This window comes from Eulemur rufifrons, chromosome 3 (genome assembly GCF_041146395.1).
Source record: "Eulemur rufifrons isolate Redbay chromosome 3, OSU_ERuf_1, whole genome shotgun sequence".
Lineage (NCBI taxonomy): Eukaryota > Metazoa > Chordata > Mammalia > Primates > Lemuridae > Eulemur > Eulemur rufifrons.
The window spans coordinates 11,203,193-11,217,825 of record NC_090985.1 but is presented as its reverse complement, the minus strand read 5'-3'; the positions used below and the strand labels follow the sequence as shown (position 1 = coordinate 11,217,825).

Below are 14,633 nucleotides of genomic sequence, written 5' to 3'. Positions count from 1 at the left end.
GAAGACATTAAGCTGGAAAGACTTTCCCCTTGATACAGAACCCAAGCTCCCAAATAAAGCCATGCATAGTTTACCTCAGACCCATCTGCATTGAAGTGGTCCAGTGCCTGTTTTCGGATTTCTCCCTTGATGGAACCATCCAGACGCTGTAAAAATAAACCACAAGAAAATCATAAGGTAGGGAGATCAGCTACACTCAAAATAGAACACCAGACTTGCAATCTTTATCACCTGAACACCCACTGAGTAAAAATAACTGGAGTGCACTGGCAAAGGGCTGAAGGGGCTGCGCTTAAGGAGAACACCCTACTTGACCCAAGCTCTCCAGTTACAGTCTTATGGTCAGAAGCTTCTGATTCAAAGGGCTATTTAGGATCAGAATATCCACCAGGACCTATAAGGAGAAAGACGAAAACCCAACCTCTTCTTAGAGGCTTGGTTTACTTCTTTATCTGGAGGTACTGAATAGATTAGGAAATAGTACCACTGGCCAAACTAATAATTAGTTCCTGCAGAAAAATGATGCTTCTTAGCTAATTACATAATGTTGTTTGGAAAATATTTTGCTTCAACATTGAAAATTATTAACATTGAAAATGTTAATAATAATTAACCATATACCCAAGTTTTTCTAAAAATTACACTCTGAAATCAGAGAAAAGTATTCAAGCAACCAAACTACACTGTTAATTCAAGAGAGCCTCTGGCATTAACCAGTGCATACAATTCTTTTATTAGAGCATGTATGTCCGTTCTAGGTACAAAACAATGTAACCATAGAGAAACCATATAATACATAAAACAAATGCTGAAGAATTATCATCTATATGCTGTATAATTTATAAACCATTTCTCACTCTTTAAAATCATTTTCACATTTCATTCTCTAACAATTACCACTTGAGACAACAAAATCATCTCATTTTACAGAAGGCAAAACTGACCCGAGAGGTGCCTGGCTGGCAGCAGCATCCATGGAAGGACCTGTATTTCCCCAGAGCTCTGTCCAACAAACTCAACTCAAGTTACCTCACACCTGGGCGAAGCCCCTTTCTTTCTTTCTCACTGACTACAATTCTACTCAGAGTCTTGAACCGAAGATGTTTAAATGACAGGTTCAAAGCCTATATTTGAAATCAGAAAACCTAATGCCCTCCTTTTAATATTCCCATTAACAGAGGACATTAAGACAATTGTCTATAAGTCACTGATTAGGTACAACAGACCTGAAGAATCCCAGCTTAGTTATTCCCTAGAGAGAAGAATGATACATTCTTGATTTAATGGGTATCATATGATTACCTAAGAAACGAAAGCTCACAGGGATCAGGTACACTGAGAGATAATTGCCTTTTTGCAGTGTGCTGTTTCTTGATAATAACCAAAGTATTATGCTTATTTCTAAGACAGCTGCTGAAAGACCATACAAGATATTCTGGATATAATAATGTTTATCAGGGTATTTTGAAACACAAACCGCTAATGAGTCTTAAAAGTTGGGCCTTCTTAGGAGATAATCACCAACTTCAATTTCCATGAATAGCAATGTAATTAGATGAGTTGGTAGAACAGTCCATCCATTCAAAGTTTAAAAAGAAAAATAATTTTTAAAAATAAAGCTTAAAACTCAAAGCACTATAAAAATATTACGCCAAAAGTCAAGGTAAATTGCACACATATCTACATGTCTGTAAGTAGATCAGAGTTAAGTTTCCAATAGATTAAACACCCAGAAAAGAATTATTACAATGAAGAAACTTTTTCCCCATAGGAGATAACTGAGTGACAATGAAGGCCAGTGGTAACAGCTCCACAGAAAAGAGGGGAGGCCACCAACACTTGCTTCAGGGACCACAAGGTTTTAAGTACCACTCCTCTGCGCATTCCCAGCCTCACAGCCAGCGTCACCGTCTTTGGGAGTATTGGGGGGTGAATATACAATACCACTACCTGTCTTTTTCTTTCTAGGATTTGGGCTTCTGGAATCAGGTTCACATTTTTTTCCTCTCTACTTTTACCACAGACTTAGAGATGTACCACACGATCTAACATACGTTTCTCTTGCCCAATTTTCCTTTCTCTAATGCTCCCCACCCACCCCCCTTCAAGAAAAGAATGGTCTTCACATGACCATTTTAATAAGGTAAAAGTTTATTAAAGGCAAGGAAGTAAAAATCAAGACTCTCCTGAAATCTTAACCTCAATTTTTTTCAAGCAAGAAAACTCTGTGTTCTTCTACTTTAACAAGCAAGACATACAACTGGGGGAGGGGGGGAGGGGGAGGAGGAAGGGCAGAGATACCCCTCCAATTACTGAACCACTTTACCTGGAAAGGATAGTGTTTAATAGTCAGGTACTCGGCCAGAATATCCAACATTCTCACCATCTGAGAGAAGATAAGGACTCTGTTCCCCCTTTCTCGAAGTCTTGTCAACAGTTTGTCTAACAGAATCAGCTTCCCACTGCTCCTGATCAGGGACTGAAGATTTAAGATATTCCAATCATTATGTTGAAACACATACTTCAATCTGCCCTTAATTGCTAAGACTTCATATTTTAAAAATCATCTTTAAGCCTTTTGAAAACCTCGGCAATCTGGTTGACCAGCAATTTCTGAAATGTTCATTTCGCCTAGTATCTGCAATACTATACTTTCCAGATTTTTCCTGGTTATTTAACTTTTTTCACCTACTTTTAAGGCTTTTTTTCGATGCTCTTTGAAGGGTCATCAGGATAAAAAGGAGCATTTTGATGAAAAGCACCAGAAGAAACTAAATTGTTTTGGAGAAAGCAATTATGAACAAAAGGAACTACGCACCAGAAGAATCTCCTGTCCATTTTCCCTTTCATTTTCTTCAGGGGGTTTAATCAGATAGCAGTGGTTGCAGCATTTTTTCAGTTCCATCACAATATTAAGGAAACCAGACGTGCTGCCTCTCGTTCCTTTGGCAAGAGCCTTGTAATTCCTGGTCAGAATCCATCTACAAATTAAAATGATAATGATACTACTAGATACAAAGAAACCAAGTTGTGGGTACCATATTATAAGAAATAGTAGTACTATTGAAAGAAAAAATCTAAGAAAGTTGAAAAAGTAGAGAGGATATTTTATTTTGCATCTCCTGCCACCTAACCATGATCCCTTACATCTCTAGTCACAATTGGATATGATAATGATTCCATGGGTTATTTCAACCTCACTGAACACAGGGATATTAAAAGGAAACAATTCTCTCTCTCTACCCCTCCCCATATAGAAATAAATAAATGTGCACACATACACACACATATATGTATATATACACACTTTATATATATTATATTTATATATACTTTACTTATACATACTTGAGTGAGTGTGTGTCTATATACACTCAAGTTGAGTAGTCCCAATCTGAAAATTAAAAAATGTTTTTAAAAATAAAAATACATCATGAATTTTTTCTAGTTAGGCAGTACTATAGAGCTTTTATTTGATCTTATTGATCTTATACCCATCATAAAAATCCTACTTCTTAACTACACCAACCTAATTCATTCTATACACACAACAGTCTTAGAATAACAGTGCTAGTTTTGTAGTCCCTAAAGAATTAATGGATCTAGGCAATGTTCATCATTAGCTACTAACATCATAAAAAGAAAGTCCTCCTGTAAAAAATATACTTTTGCATTCTTATGAAATAATCACACTGAATCTGAGCCTAATCAAGCCTCTACACCTATCTATGAGTATACAGAAAACAAAAAGTTCAGAGTAAAATGTTAAATGATGCCAAAGAGCTGGAATCAGCAAAATCTAGGCTCTGGGAAAAGTCTACAGACATAAATTCAGTTTCTTCATTCAAAAAATTTGTAAGGCCAAGGGAAAAAAAATGTGTGTATGCATGTATGTGGATATCACAACCAGGAAAATGTAAATACTTATTGGACATTATAAAGCCAATAAGGAATTATTGGGTCTTTTAGACATGATCACAGTATTGAAATTATCCTTAACAAAAAAAAACAAAAAAAGCTCTTATCTTTTAGAGATATATATTAAACATTTATGATATGTACCTACCTACATGTTTGAAAATAACCGGGGGGGGGGGGGGGGGGGGGGGGCAAGAAACTATATAGATGAACTAATACTGGCCAAAAATTGATTATGAGAAAGATTACCAGATCTCTAACTTAAAAAGACTAACTTTCATGGCAGTAAGTTCTTATTCCAGAGCCAACTTTAAATCATCAAAATTAAAGCCTCTTAACTCACACAGGCCCCTGTATATGCCTGTTATTAAACAACACTGTGCTTTAATTATTATTTGTCTGTAGTCTGTCTTTCCTACCACACAAGTCTCGTAGCAGGAAATATTTATTCATCTTCATATGCCCAGTATCTAGCAGGATGCCTGGAAGAAGCTTAATAAATTATTGAATGAAAGCACGGACAAAATATGTATGAATAAGTAAAATGTGCCTGTTTATTGGTAAGGGAATTAGTACTAACAATTAATGCATACTTCAGATCACAAACATAACGAAAAGTGGTATGCAAATTCTCACCCAAATAAAAAAAAAAAAGAATAAACCTCCCTTTTTCTGACTGTAAATATACTGCTACTTAAATCTGTATTTAGGATTCATTTTAAAAAGCACACAGTTTATGTATCAGTTATCAATCTTATGGCTTCCTGGTACTGATCTCAGTCCCTTTAGCCTAACCCAAACAAGAACTTACTTGTAATACTGTTTCTGAAGGGCCGACATCTCTACCCTGAGAATCTGTTCCACTTTGGCAGGAAGGGATTTCTCCACATCTTTTTTGACTCTCCGGAGAAGGAAAGGCTCTAGCACCTTATGAAGACTCTGGTAGCCATTCTCTCTCCCTTTGCCATGGTCTTCTTCAAAATCTTCCCAGAACTCAAACCTAGGGATGAAACAGTATAGTGTTACTTAGTTTCACTGAGGAAAACAACATTTTTTGACTAAAATTTCTTTTACAAGGAATTGAATGAAAAAAAAAAACCTGTAAAAAAAAATGAAACTCTCCTACAAGGAAAGTCAAAAAATATTAATCACTGGAGCTCTTGAATAAAAGAAAAGGGAAAGCAAAAAGGAAGGGGAAACCAAACTGATAACTCCATTCATCTACACTAGATAACAACAGGTTTCCAATTCTCACATTAAATCTAGAGTTGGTAAAATATTTCAGTACATACCATGCAATTAATATAACTAAGTTATTCTTATGAAATGTTATACAGAAAAATTAATCAAATTATCTTTAATAAGTTGCATTTCTTGGGAAAATAAAACTCAGAGGTAAAAGAACAATGAGTGGCAATATTATTACAGCTATCACTGCTCAAAGGCAAAAGTTCATTATGTAACTTCCATCAGTAATATTCACTTCATGGATTAAGAAGTTAATGGATTATAATGATAGTAAACAAGACGGTAGCCCAGACAAGATCAATAAAAGTGACTCAACTTTAATGCTAACAGAATTTCAAGACATAAATTTTATTAATGAATTTAGAAACTTGTCACTCCTAATTCCACCTAAACTCTATAGGTAAAAGTTTCTCGTATATAAATCTTAATGCAACCATGTTTATTTCACTAAAACTATAACAGAAATCCAGAATGGGAAACTAGGATAAAGTTACTTTTAAAAATAAAAAACGAAGAAAACTTATTTCTTAAGGACTAAGAACAATGTGCTTTATCTTGCCAGTAGGAAGCCAACAAAGCGCTTGAACAATCTAGCCCATTTCTGTGCACAGACTGAAGCTAGGTGGGTGAAGGCACACCATTAATCAACTGAGGCCAGACCTGGAAGCTTAATCACTGCTTCAACAGTCTGCCTTAGGACACCAGTGGCCCCAATCTGCTGAAGCCAATCAATCCCAGACTAACAAACCCCAAAAGACTAACATTGTCTACAACTACTCCAACGCACATGCTCTCCGATAAGATGGAAGGACAGAGACAGCACACGCCAGCACATGCCAATGGATGTAACAGCCTCAACAGTCAACTGCCACTTCTGAACTCATCAATGGCCAAGGATTTCACCAGGTATTGCTAAGTGGATCAACCTGAGCCTTGTTAACATCTGGAAATGCCTGAAACAATCATCTTCAGGGAAACAGATAAAATGATCTTTTGGAGCAGAGATCTAAAATCATTATTAAAGTCTACAGCCTGATAAAACTAAGGTAAATTGTATTTTGACATACTGCTATGCTATTAAGCAAACACTCCAAGAACATACAATAAAATAAACCAGGAATTAAAACTAATAAGAAGATGAAAATCAACAATGTAAACTGAACTATCTCAAAGCTGGGTACAAGATCCCACACACAAAATGTATTGAGTGACTGGAAATCAGATTATCGCAGGTAATTTTCCGAGTACCTGGGAGACAAGAGGCTAATTTAATTTACTTAACACATATTAAAATAAAACTACACTAGTCTAAAATATTAAATGTAAATTTTATTTACAAGATTTACTTCCTCCCTACTGTTTTAGGCAACAAATATTTTCACCTGTCTACTATACTCGTGTTATATTAAAGTAGTTAATATGAGATAACATTTCTTTATATACATACACTAAGGAGAATGAATATGTGTATATTTATATAGAGAGATATCATCCATTCGTTTATGAATTATCTATGGCTGCTTTCATTCTGAACAGAGATGAGCAGTTATAAAAAAGACTGTATGGCCTATAAGCAAAAACATTTACTATCAGATCCTTTAAGAAAAAGTTTGCTGTCCCCTAAAACAGACAATTATTAATTTCTAAAATTAGTTATGTAAAGGTATAAGCTCACAGTGGTGAATATATAAAGATGCCATGCCACAACTAGAGATTATCTTAGACATATCCTAGCTCTCAACGTCCATACATATGTCTCTCACAAAAGTAGAAACAATTCTGATTTTTAAAATTTCCAGACCTTGGGGTTTTAGAAAAACAGAAGGTTACTTGAGTGAGGAACAAAGAAGAAAACTGAACCAAAGCAATGAAAATGGTATGCTAAAATTCACACAGTAAATATGTGAAAGGAAAAGTACAAAAAGAAACTCAGAGACTGTCCCCGACAGTAGAAACAAAAGTATAAAAAACCATTCCAATACTAAAAGGCATGATCTCTGAACTACATGTTATCAAATGGAATTATTCTGTGGGGTAGGCATGAAGTACACATTGGCACATGGTTATCCTTATAAGCTGAACTCTTCAACCTTGTCGTATCTTTTTCAAAGCTCCGTGCTTTGCAAACAGTATATGCAAAACAAACCTGTTGACTGACAAATATTTATAATAAGGTAAGTCATCATGTTCTCCTGGTCAGAGTCACCATGCAGGATAGGTGCTTAGACAGACTCTCTGTACTAAGGAAATGGCATTTCAATTGGATAAAAAGAGGACTAACCATTGGATTTTCAAAACAGTCTGTAACATGTGAAGGGAGGAAAGTTCAAAAGCTATTTGACCAAACTTAATTCTCTTCTTTACAATAACATCTCTTCGGCGGATCATTTCCTCAAAAGCTCTGTGGAGTCATAAGGTACCTCAGGAACTTCTGCTAAGATAGGGCAAAATACTTCAGAAGACTGTACTTATCCACACAGCAAGCTCAGGCAGAAATAAAGGTAAATCTCAACTCCTTAACAGCTTTCTTTTTTTATATACATATTTGTGAAAAACAATGTTTTTAAATTTTTTTTGAAAATGACAATGTTTTATTTATTTTTAAATTTTATTTGCTTTTTTTTTTTTTAAAGACGGGGCCTCACTATGTTACCTAGGCTGGTTTCAAACTCCTGGCCTCAACCAATCCTCCCACCTCGGCCTCCCAAAGTGCTGGGATTATGGGAGTGAGCCACTAAGTCCAGTCGAAAATGGCAGTTTTAAAAACAAAGTTTTCAAAAAAAAAAAAAGATCTCTTCCACAGGAAAAAAACTTGCATCTCGACTCCAACCCATAATTTCATAAGTGATTCAACTGGCCATAAGGTAAACTCTGGAAGACACTACCTAAATGGTAAAGTAATTCAAAGTTTCTCTCTTCAATTATGAAAGCAGGATATATAACTTTTTCCTGAAACATGCTGGATGGAATGCCACAGTTGCTCAACAGCAGAAAAAACCTAATTATGACCACTTAGGAGGCCAAATCCCTACCACCAGCTTCAGCAGCTAGGTACACAAAAGCAAATCCTAGCTAGATATTCACCAGTGGAAACTACACAACACATTCCTTTCTTTAACACAGGCATGGATGTTCCCCACTGTGTCTCATGACCCCTACCATGAAAGGTGCCTTTAACTCTTCTCAATGGTTTTATGAAGGATGTACTTTTTCTCTTAGAATTTGAACTTCAAAGGACATTGACCTTGGTCATAAAAGACCTGAAGTTGATCTCAATGAATTAAAGTTACATTTAATTTTTTAGACTAGTATAGTTTTATTTACTTATTAACCATGTGATGTTGGACACATTTTCATCATCCAATAAAAGCATATTCTTGTTTGTAATACGGGGGCTAAATACTTCCAATGTATTAAAAAGATGAAGTATGGGAAAACAACATGAAAACTATACCAGCAGTCACCAGGGACTGGTTTTGTGGAAGACAGAGATTTTCCATTGTGGGGGAAAGGGGTATTCAGCTCCACCTCAGATGATCAGGTGTTGGATTCTCATGGGTAGCACCCAACCTGGATCCCTCGCATGCACAATTTGCAGTGAGGTTCACATTTCTACAAGGGTCTGATGCTGCAGCAGATGTGACCGGCGAAGGTGCTCAGGCAGTGATGTGAGAGATGGGAAGCGGCTATGGGTGCAGGTGGGGCCTCCCTCGCTCCCCATCTGCAGGGGGAGGGGGGCGGGCAGGGACCACAGCTATTAAAAAATGGCTACTGTACATAAAAATTCCCTTACCCATTTCAGAAAACAAGGATAACCAATAACTGATAACCTCTATTTCTAAACTTTTATACATTACATTTTATAGCACCTGTATCTTTGAAAAGCAAACTATAAAAACACTGGCTTATGCTAATACGTGATGAAATCTGACCCATCACAGAAAGTACAGAACGTTTATTCTTACAGATGACTAGATGGATAAAAGAATGTTTAAAAAATAGAAAATGGGCAACTGGCTCCATGATCAAGAGAGTAACCAGTACTTAGTCACAGAGCACTATGGAAGGAAAGAAACATCCAGGTACGCAGGGAAGACAATAGAGCAGCAGTAAGATGGGGTCAGCAGGGCAGAGCACGACAGGAAAGTGTGGGAAGACATCAGGAACCCAACATAGTGATTCTCAACTTGAGGCAACTACTCCCACCCCCACCCCTGGGGAACATTTGGCACTATCTGAAAACATTTTTGGTTGTCACAACAGAACAGGGGGTTCTATTGGCATGCATTGATTAGAGGCCAAGGGTGCTACTAAACATCCTACAATGCAAAGGACAACTCCCCACAAAAAAGAATTATCCAGCCCAAAATGTCAACAGTGCCAAGGCTGAGAAACCCTGCTCTAAAAGAAGGCAGAGGAAGGAGGAGGGCAGAAGGGGCTCTTTTGCACAAGTACACTGTAGTGAAGACATCTGTAACAAAAAGAGAACCCATTTAAGCCTGTTCCAGTAACACCTGTAGTGAGGGCAGCACAGACAGGGTGGTCAAATTTCTCTGCCCATCTTCTAATGAGTCTTAAATTGGCCTTCACAAATAAAAATCAAAATAGGACAGCCAGAGACAAATAAAGACAGAATTTCCTGGTAACAGCCTTGCCTTACAAGAAATACTAAGAGAAGTCTTTCAGACTAAAAGAAAGTGATACCCAATGGTGACTTGAACCCATTGAAAGAAATGAAGATCACTAGAAATGATCAAATTATGGGTAAATATTTAAAAAAAAGAATGAATATGCTTTTCTCTTTTCTGAATTTCCTTAAAAGACAAACCTATGCAAAGCAATAATATCAGTGTATTCTTCAGTTATAAGAAGAAAGGTAAAAATGGAACTAATGGAACTATGGTGGAGCAAAGTTGCTACATTTTACCAGAATTGAGTCAGTATTAAGCTGAAGATGACTGTGTAAATTAAGATGTATACAATAATCCTACAGCAACCAATTAAAAAAATTTTAAGTAGCAAAAAATTAAAAGAAGAATTAAAATGGCACACTGAAAAAATATTTCCTGAAACAAAAGAAAACAGTAAAGAAGCATTGGGAAAAAAAAGATATAAGACATGGGAAATAAATAGCAAAATGGCAGAAACAAATCCAACCATATTATTATTTTTATTTTTTTAAGGCTAGTAAAGTGAAGCAGTGGGAGTGGAGAAGGAACAAAGGAATCTGTAACCAGTTGTGATCAATTCGTCGTAAATACCACTGCACTGGAACCAGCCTCATTAATTACATTAAATGTGAATGGACTAAAATATTCCAATCAAAACACAAAGATTGTTGGCTATAATCCCAGCACTTTGGGAGGCCAAGGCAGGAGGATCGCTTACTTGATGCCAGGAATTCGAGACCAGCCTAGCCAACAGAGACCCTGTCTCCACAAAAAATAAAAAATCAGCCGGGTGTGGCAGCACACACCTGCAGTCCTAGCTACTTGGGAGGCTGAGGTAGGAGGATCACTTGAGCCCAGGAGTTCGAATCTGCAGCGAACTATGACTGCACCACTGCACTCCAGCCTGGGTGACAGAGCGAGACTCTGTCTCTAAAAAAAAAAAAAAAAAGACAAAGATTGGTCTGGATGAAAAACGTAAAAAAAAAAAAGGCAGATCCAACTACGTGTTATCCATAAGACACATATTTTAGAGACTCCTCAAAGAAAAAAATAGGTTGAAAGTAAAATGATAAAAAAATGATACACCACACAAAGAACAATTAGCTCAAATGATAGGAAAGGGTATACACTGCAAACAGTAACCAGAAGACAGATGAGGAGCTATAATAAAATCACACAAAACAGACTTAAAACACAGTATTACTAGAGGCAAAGTGGGACATTTCATAATGATAAAAAAAGATGAGCATGTAAACAGTTACAAACAGAATCCCAAATTATATGATGGAAAAATGACAACTAAAAGAAGCTGAACGTTCAACTACTACTGTTAAAAATTAAAATATTTCATTCTCAATAACTGCTAGTACAACTAGACAGGCAGCCAGCAAAGATACAGAAGACTTGAACAACACTATTAACCAAGTTGACTTAACAGACATTTACAAAACACTCTACCCAACTAAGGCAGTACAGACAGTATTCTTTACAAGCACACATGGAACATTCTCAAGGATAAAAAGCATACTAGACCATATAACAAGTTACAATTCAAAGCATGTACAAAATTGAATTACAAACCATTTGGAAAATCCCTAAATATTTGTAAGTTAAACAAAACAACGTATTTCTAAAACACCCATGCTTCAATGGAAAAATCAGAAAATAGATGAAACTGAATGAAAACTAAATAAAACACAAGATTATCAACATTTATGGGATGCAGCTAAAGCAGCACATAGACATTTAAACTCCTATTTTAGGAAACGGGAAAAAGGGCCTTAAATCAGTAATCTAAACTATACCTTCAGAGGAAAAGAGAAAATTAAATGAAAAGCAAAGGAAAGAAAAAATAAAGATGAGAGTAGAAATAAATGAAATAGAAAACAAAATAGAAGAAAATGCCAATGAAGTCAAAAGCGACTTCTTTGAAAACATTAACTAAATTCTTAAACCCTTAACTAGACCAAGAAAAAGAGATAAGGCCCAAATTACGAAAATCAAAAACTTATGGTGACCTCTATTGATTCTTAAAAACTTAAAAAGCATTATGAGGGACTACTATAACTTTATGTCAACAAATTAAACAAGTTATATGAAAGGGATAAACTCCTAGTTAGATACCAATTAACAAAACTGAGTTAAGATGAAATAGAAAACTTAAATAGTCCTATAACTAGAAATTAGTCATTAAAAATTTTCCCACAAAGAAAAATGAAGGCCCACAAGCCATGTAGCCACACTAGTAAATTCTGTCAAATACTTAAAGTAACTCCAAACTTATTAATGCATAAACTCTTTCAGAAAACAGAGAAGGAACACTCTCCAATTCATTCTATCATCCCAATACCAAAGCCAGGCACACACCACAAAAAAATTTTAAAAATATGAAAATAACTAGAGACTGAAATCCCTAAAAAACATATATGAAAAATCTTTAATAAAATATAAGCAAGCTGAATCCAGTAACACATATGAACAGTAACATTATGAACAAGTCAGATTTATGCTAGGAATGAAGGGCGGCCTAATGCCTAAAGAGCAACTAATGTAATACACCATATTAGTAGAATAAAGGACAAAACCACATGGTCATCTCAAGAGACACAGGAAAAGTAGCATCTTACAAAACCCAAGACCCATTCGTTATAAAAACTCTCAAAAAGTAGGAATAGAAGAAAAAACTTCCTCAACCTGATAAAGGATATCTACAAAAACATCTATAACTACCATCCTGCTCCCACCAATTCTATTCAACATGGAGGTTCTTGCCAGTACAATAAGGAAAGAAGAAATAAAAAGCATCCACATTGGAAAACAAACTTTTACATGTAGAAGACATGATTCCGTATGTAGAAAATATTAAGAAATACAAAGAACAACCAAAAACCAGTGGAAATAATAAGTGCATCAAGTTTGCAGGTTACAAGAACAATATACAAAACGAAATTGTAGAGTTCTATACTATAGCACAATGTGAAAATTAAATTTATAAAATTCCACTCAAAATATAAATTTTTTAAAAGAAGTGTAAGATTTGTACACTGAAAACTACTAAACACTGGGAAAAATTATAGAAGATCTAAATAAATGGAGAAAACATTCCATAACCACAGATTAGAAGGCTCAATATTAAGTGTGATATTGTCATGAGGAGAGAAATATATACTAATAAAATAGAACTGACAGTCCAGAAATAGGTCAATACATTTATGGTCTCAACTGACTCTCAACAAAACTATCAAGGCAACTCAAAGTAGAAAGGATATTCTTTTCTACAAGTGGTACTGGAACAATTTCCTAAATTCTTCCATCAAAAAAGTGAACTAAGGCCCTCACACTTCACTCTATAAACAAAAAGTAACTCAAAATGGAACACAGACCTAATATAACAGCTAAAACTTCTAGAAGAAAATAAAGAAGAAAATCTTTGTGTCCCCAGCAAATCTTAGATATAATATCCAAAGCACAATCCATAGAAAGAAATTGATAAATTATACCTTGTCAAAATGAAAAACTTTTACTCTTCAAAAGACAACATTAAGAAAATGAAAAGACAAGCCACAGATTGGGACAAAATATTTGCCCGTATATAAACCATGTACGGATGCTCCTTGACTTACAACAAGGTTATGTCCTGATAAACTCATCGTTAAATTAAAAATATCATAAGTCAAATATGCATTTAAGGAGTCTCTGTGGACCTATTCTGGTTCGGGGGGCTGCCCAATAAAAGAAAATTTTAAAATATTTTAAACACTCCTATCTACCGAACTTCATAGCTTAGCCTAGCCTACCTTAAATGTGCTCAGAACACTTATGTTAGCCTACAATTGAGTACAATCATTTAATACAAAGCTATTTTATAATAAAGTGTTGAATATCTCATGCAATTTATTGCATATTGTATTGAAAGTGAAAAACAGAATGGTTGGTATAGATACTCAAAGTATGGATTCTACTGAATGTGTATAACTTTCACACCATTGTAAAGTTGAAAAATTATTTGTCAGGGACCATCTGCACTGATAAAGCATTTGTCTCTAGAATTTTTTTTTTCTGAAACACCAGGCTAGAGTGCATCATCACAGCTCACTGCAACCTCCAACTCCTGGGCTCACGCAATCCTCCTGCCTCAGCCTCCCAAGAAGCTGGGACTGTGTACCACCAAGCTCGGCTAGTTTTTCTATTTTATTTAGGGATGGGGTCTCAGTTGCTCAGGCTGGTCTCAAACTCCTAAGTTCAGCATCCAGCCTCAGTCTCCCACCTCAGCCTACCAAAGTGCTAAGATTACAGGCATGAGCCACCACGCCTGGCCTCTAGAACATTTTTTAAAAAAGAAATATCAATGTGCAGATGGGTGAATTTAAAAAATAATAAAATTTAAAAAATTAAAACTCTATTTAATAATAAGATGAACAATCCAACTAAAAAAATGGCAAAAGATTTAGACATTTTACTGAAGACATACAAATGGCTAATGGACACATGAAAAGATGTTCAAAATCATTAGTCACTATGAAATGCAAGTTAAAACCACAAGATACACAATCACCAGAACGGCTAGAATCAAAAAGACCGACAGTACACACTAAGTACTAGTGACAACATAGAGAAACTAGAACCTTCAAATGTTTCTGGTAGGAGTATACAAGGGTATAGTCACTTTGGAAAACAGCGTGGTAGTATATAAAAAATTAAATATAAACTTTCCAGACAACCCAGCAATTCCACTTCTAAGTATCTAAGCAAGAGAAAGAAAAACATATGCCCACACAAAGGTATAATAGCCCCAAA

General features: G+C 35.6%; 1 protein-coding gene across 1 annotated transcript in view; it reads right to left on the bottom strand.

Moving 5' to 3' along the window:
• CHD2 (chromodomain helicase DNA binding protein 2) overlaps nt 1-14,633 on the bottom strand; it is a 119,805-nt gene that overhangs the window by 50,556 nt on the left and 54,616 nt on the right. The window contains exons 17-20 of the mRNA XM_069466638.1: nt 4,730-4,918; nt 2,819-2,981; nt 2,327-2,479; nt 75-146 (exon numbers count right to left, since the gene is read on the bottom strand). Coding sequence (XP_069322739.1) covers nt 75-146; nt 2,327-2,479; nt 2,819-2,981; nt 4,730-4,918 — 577 coding nt within the window. The remainder of the gene's footprint in view (nt 1-74; nt 147-2,326; nt 2,480-2,818; nt 2,982-4,729; nt 4,919-14,633) is intronic.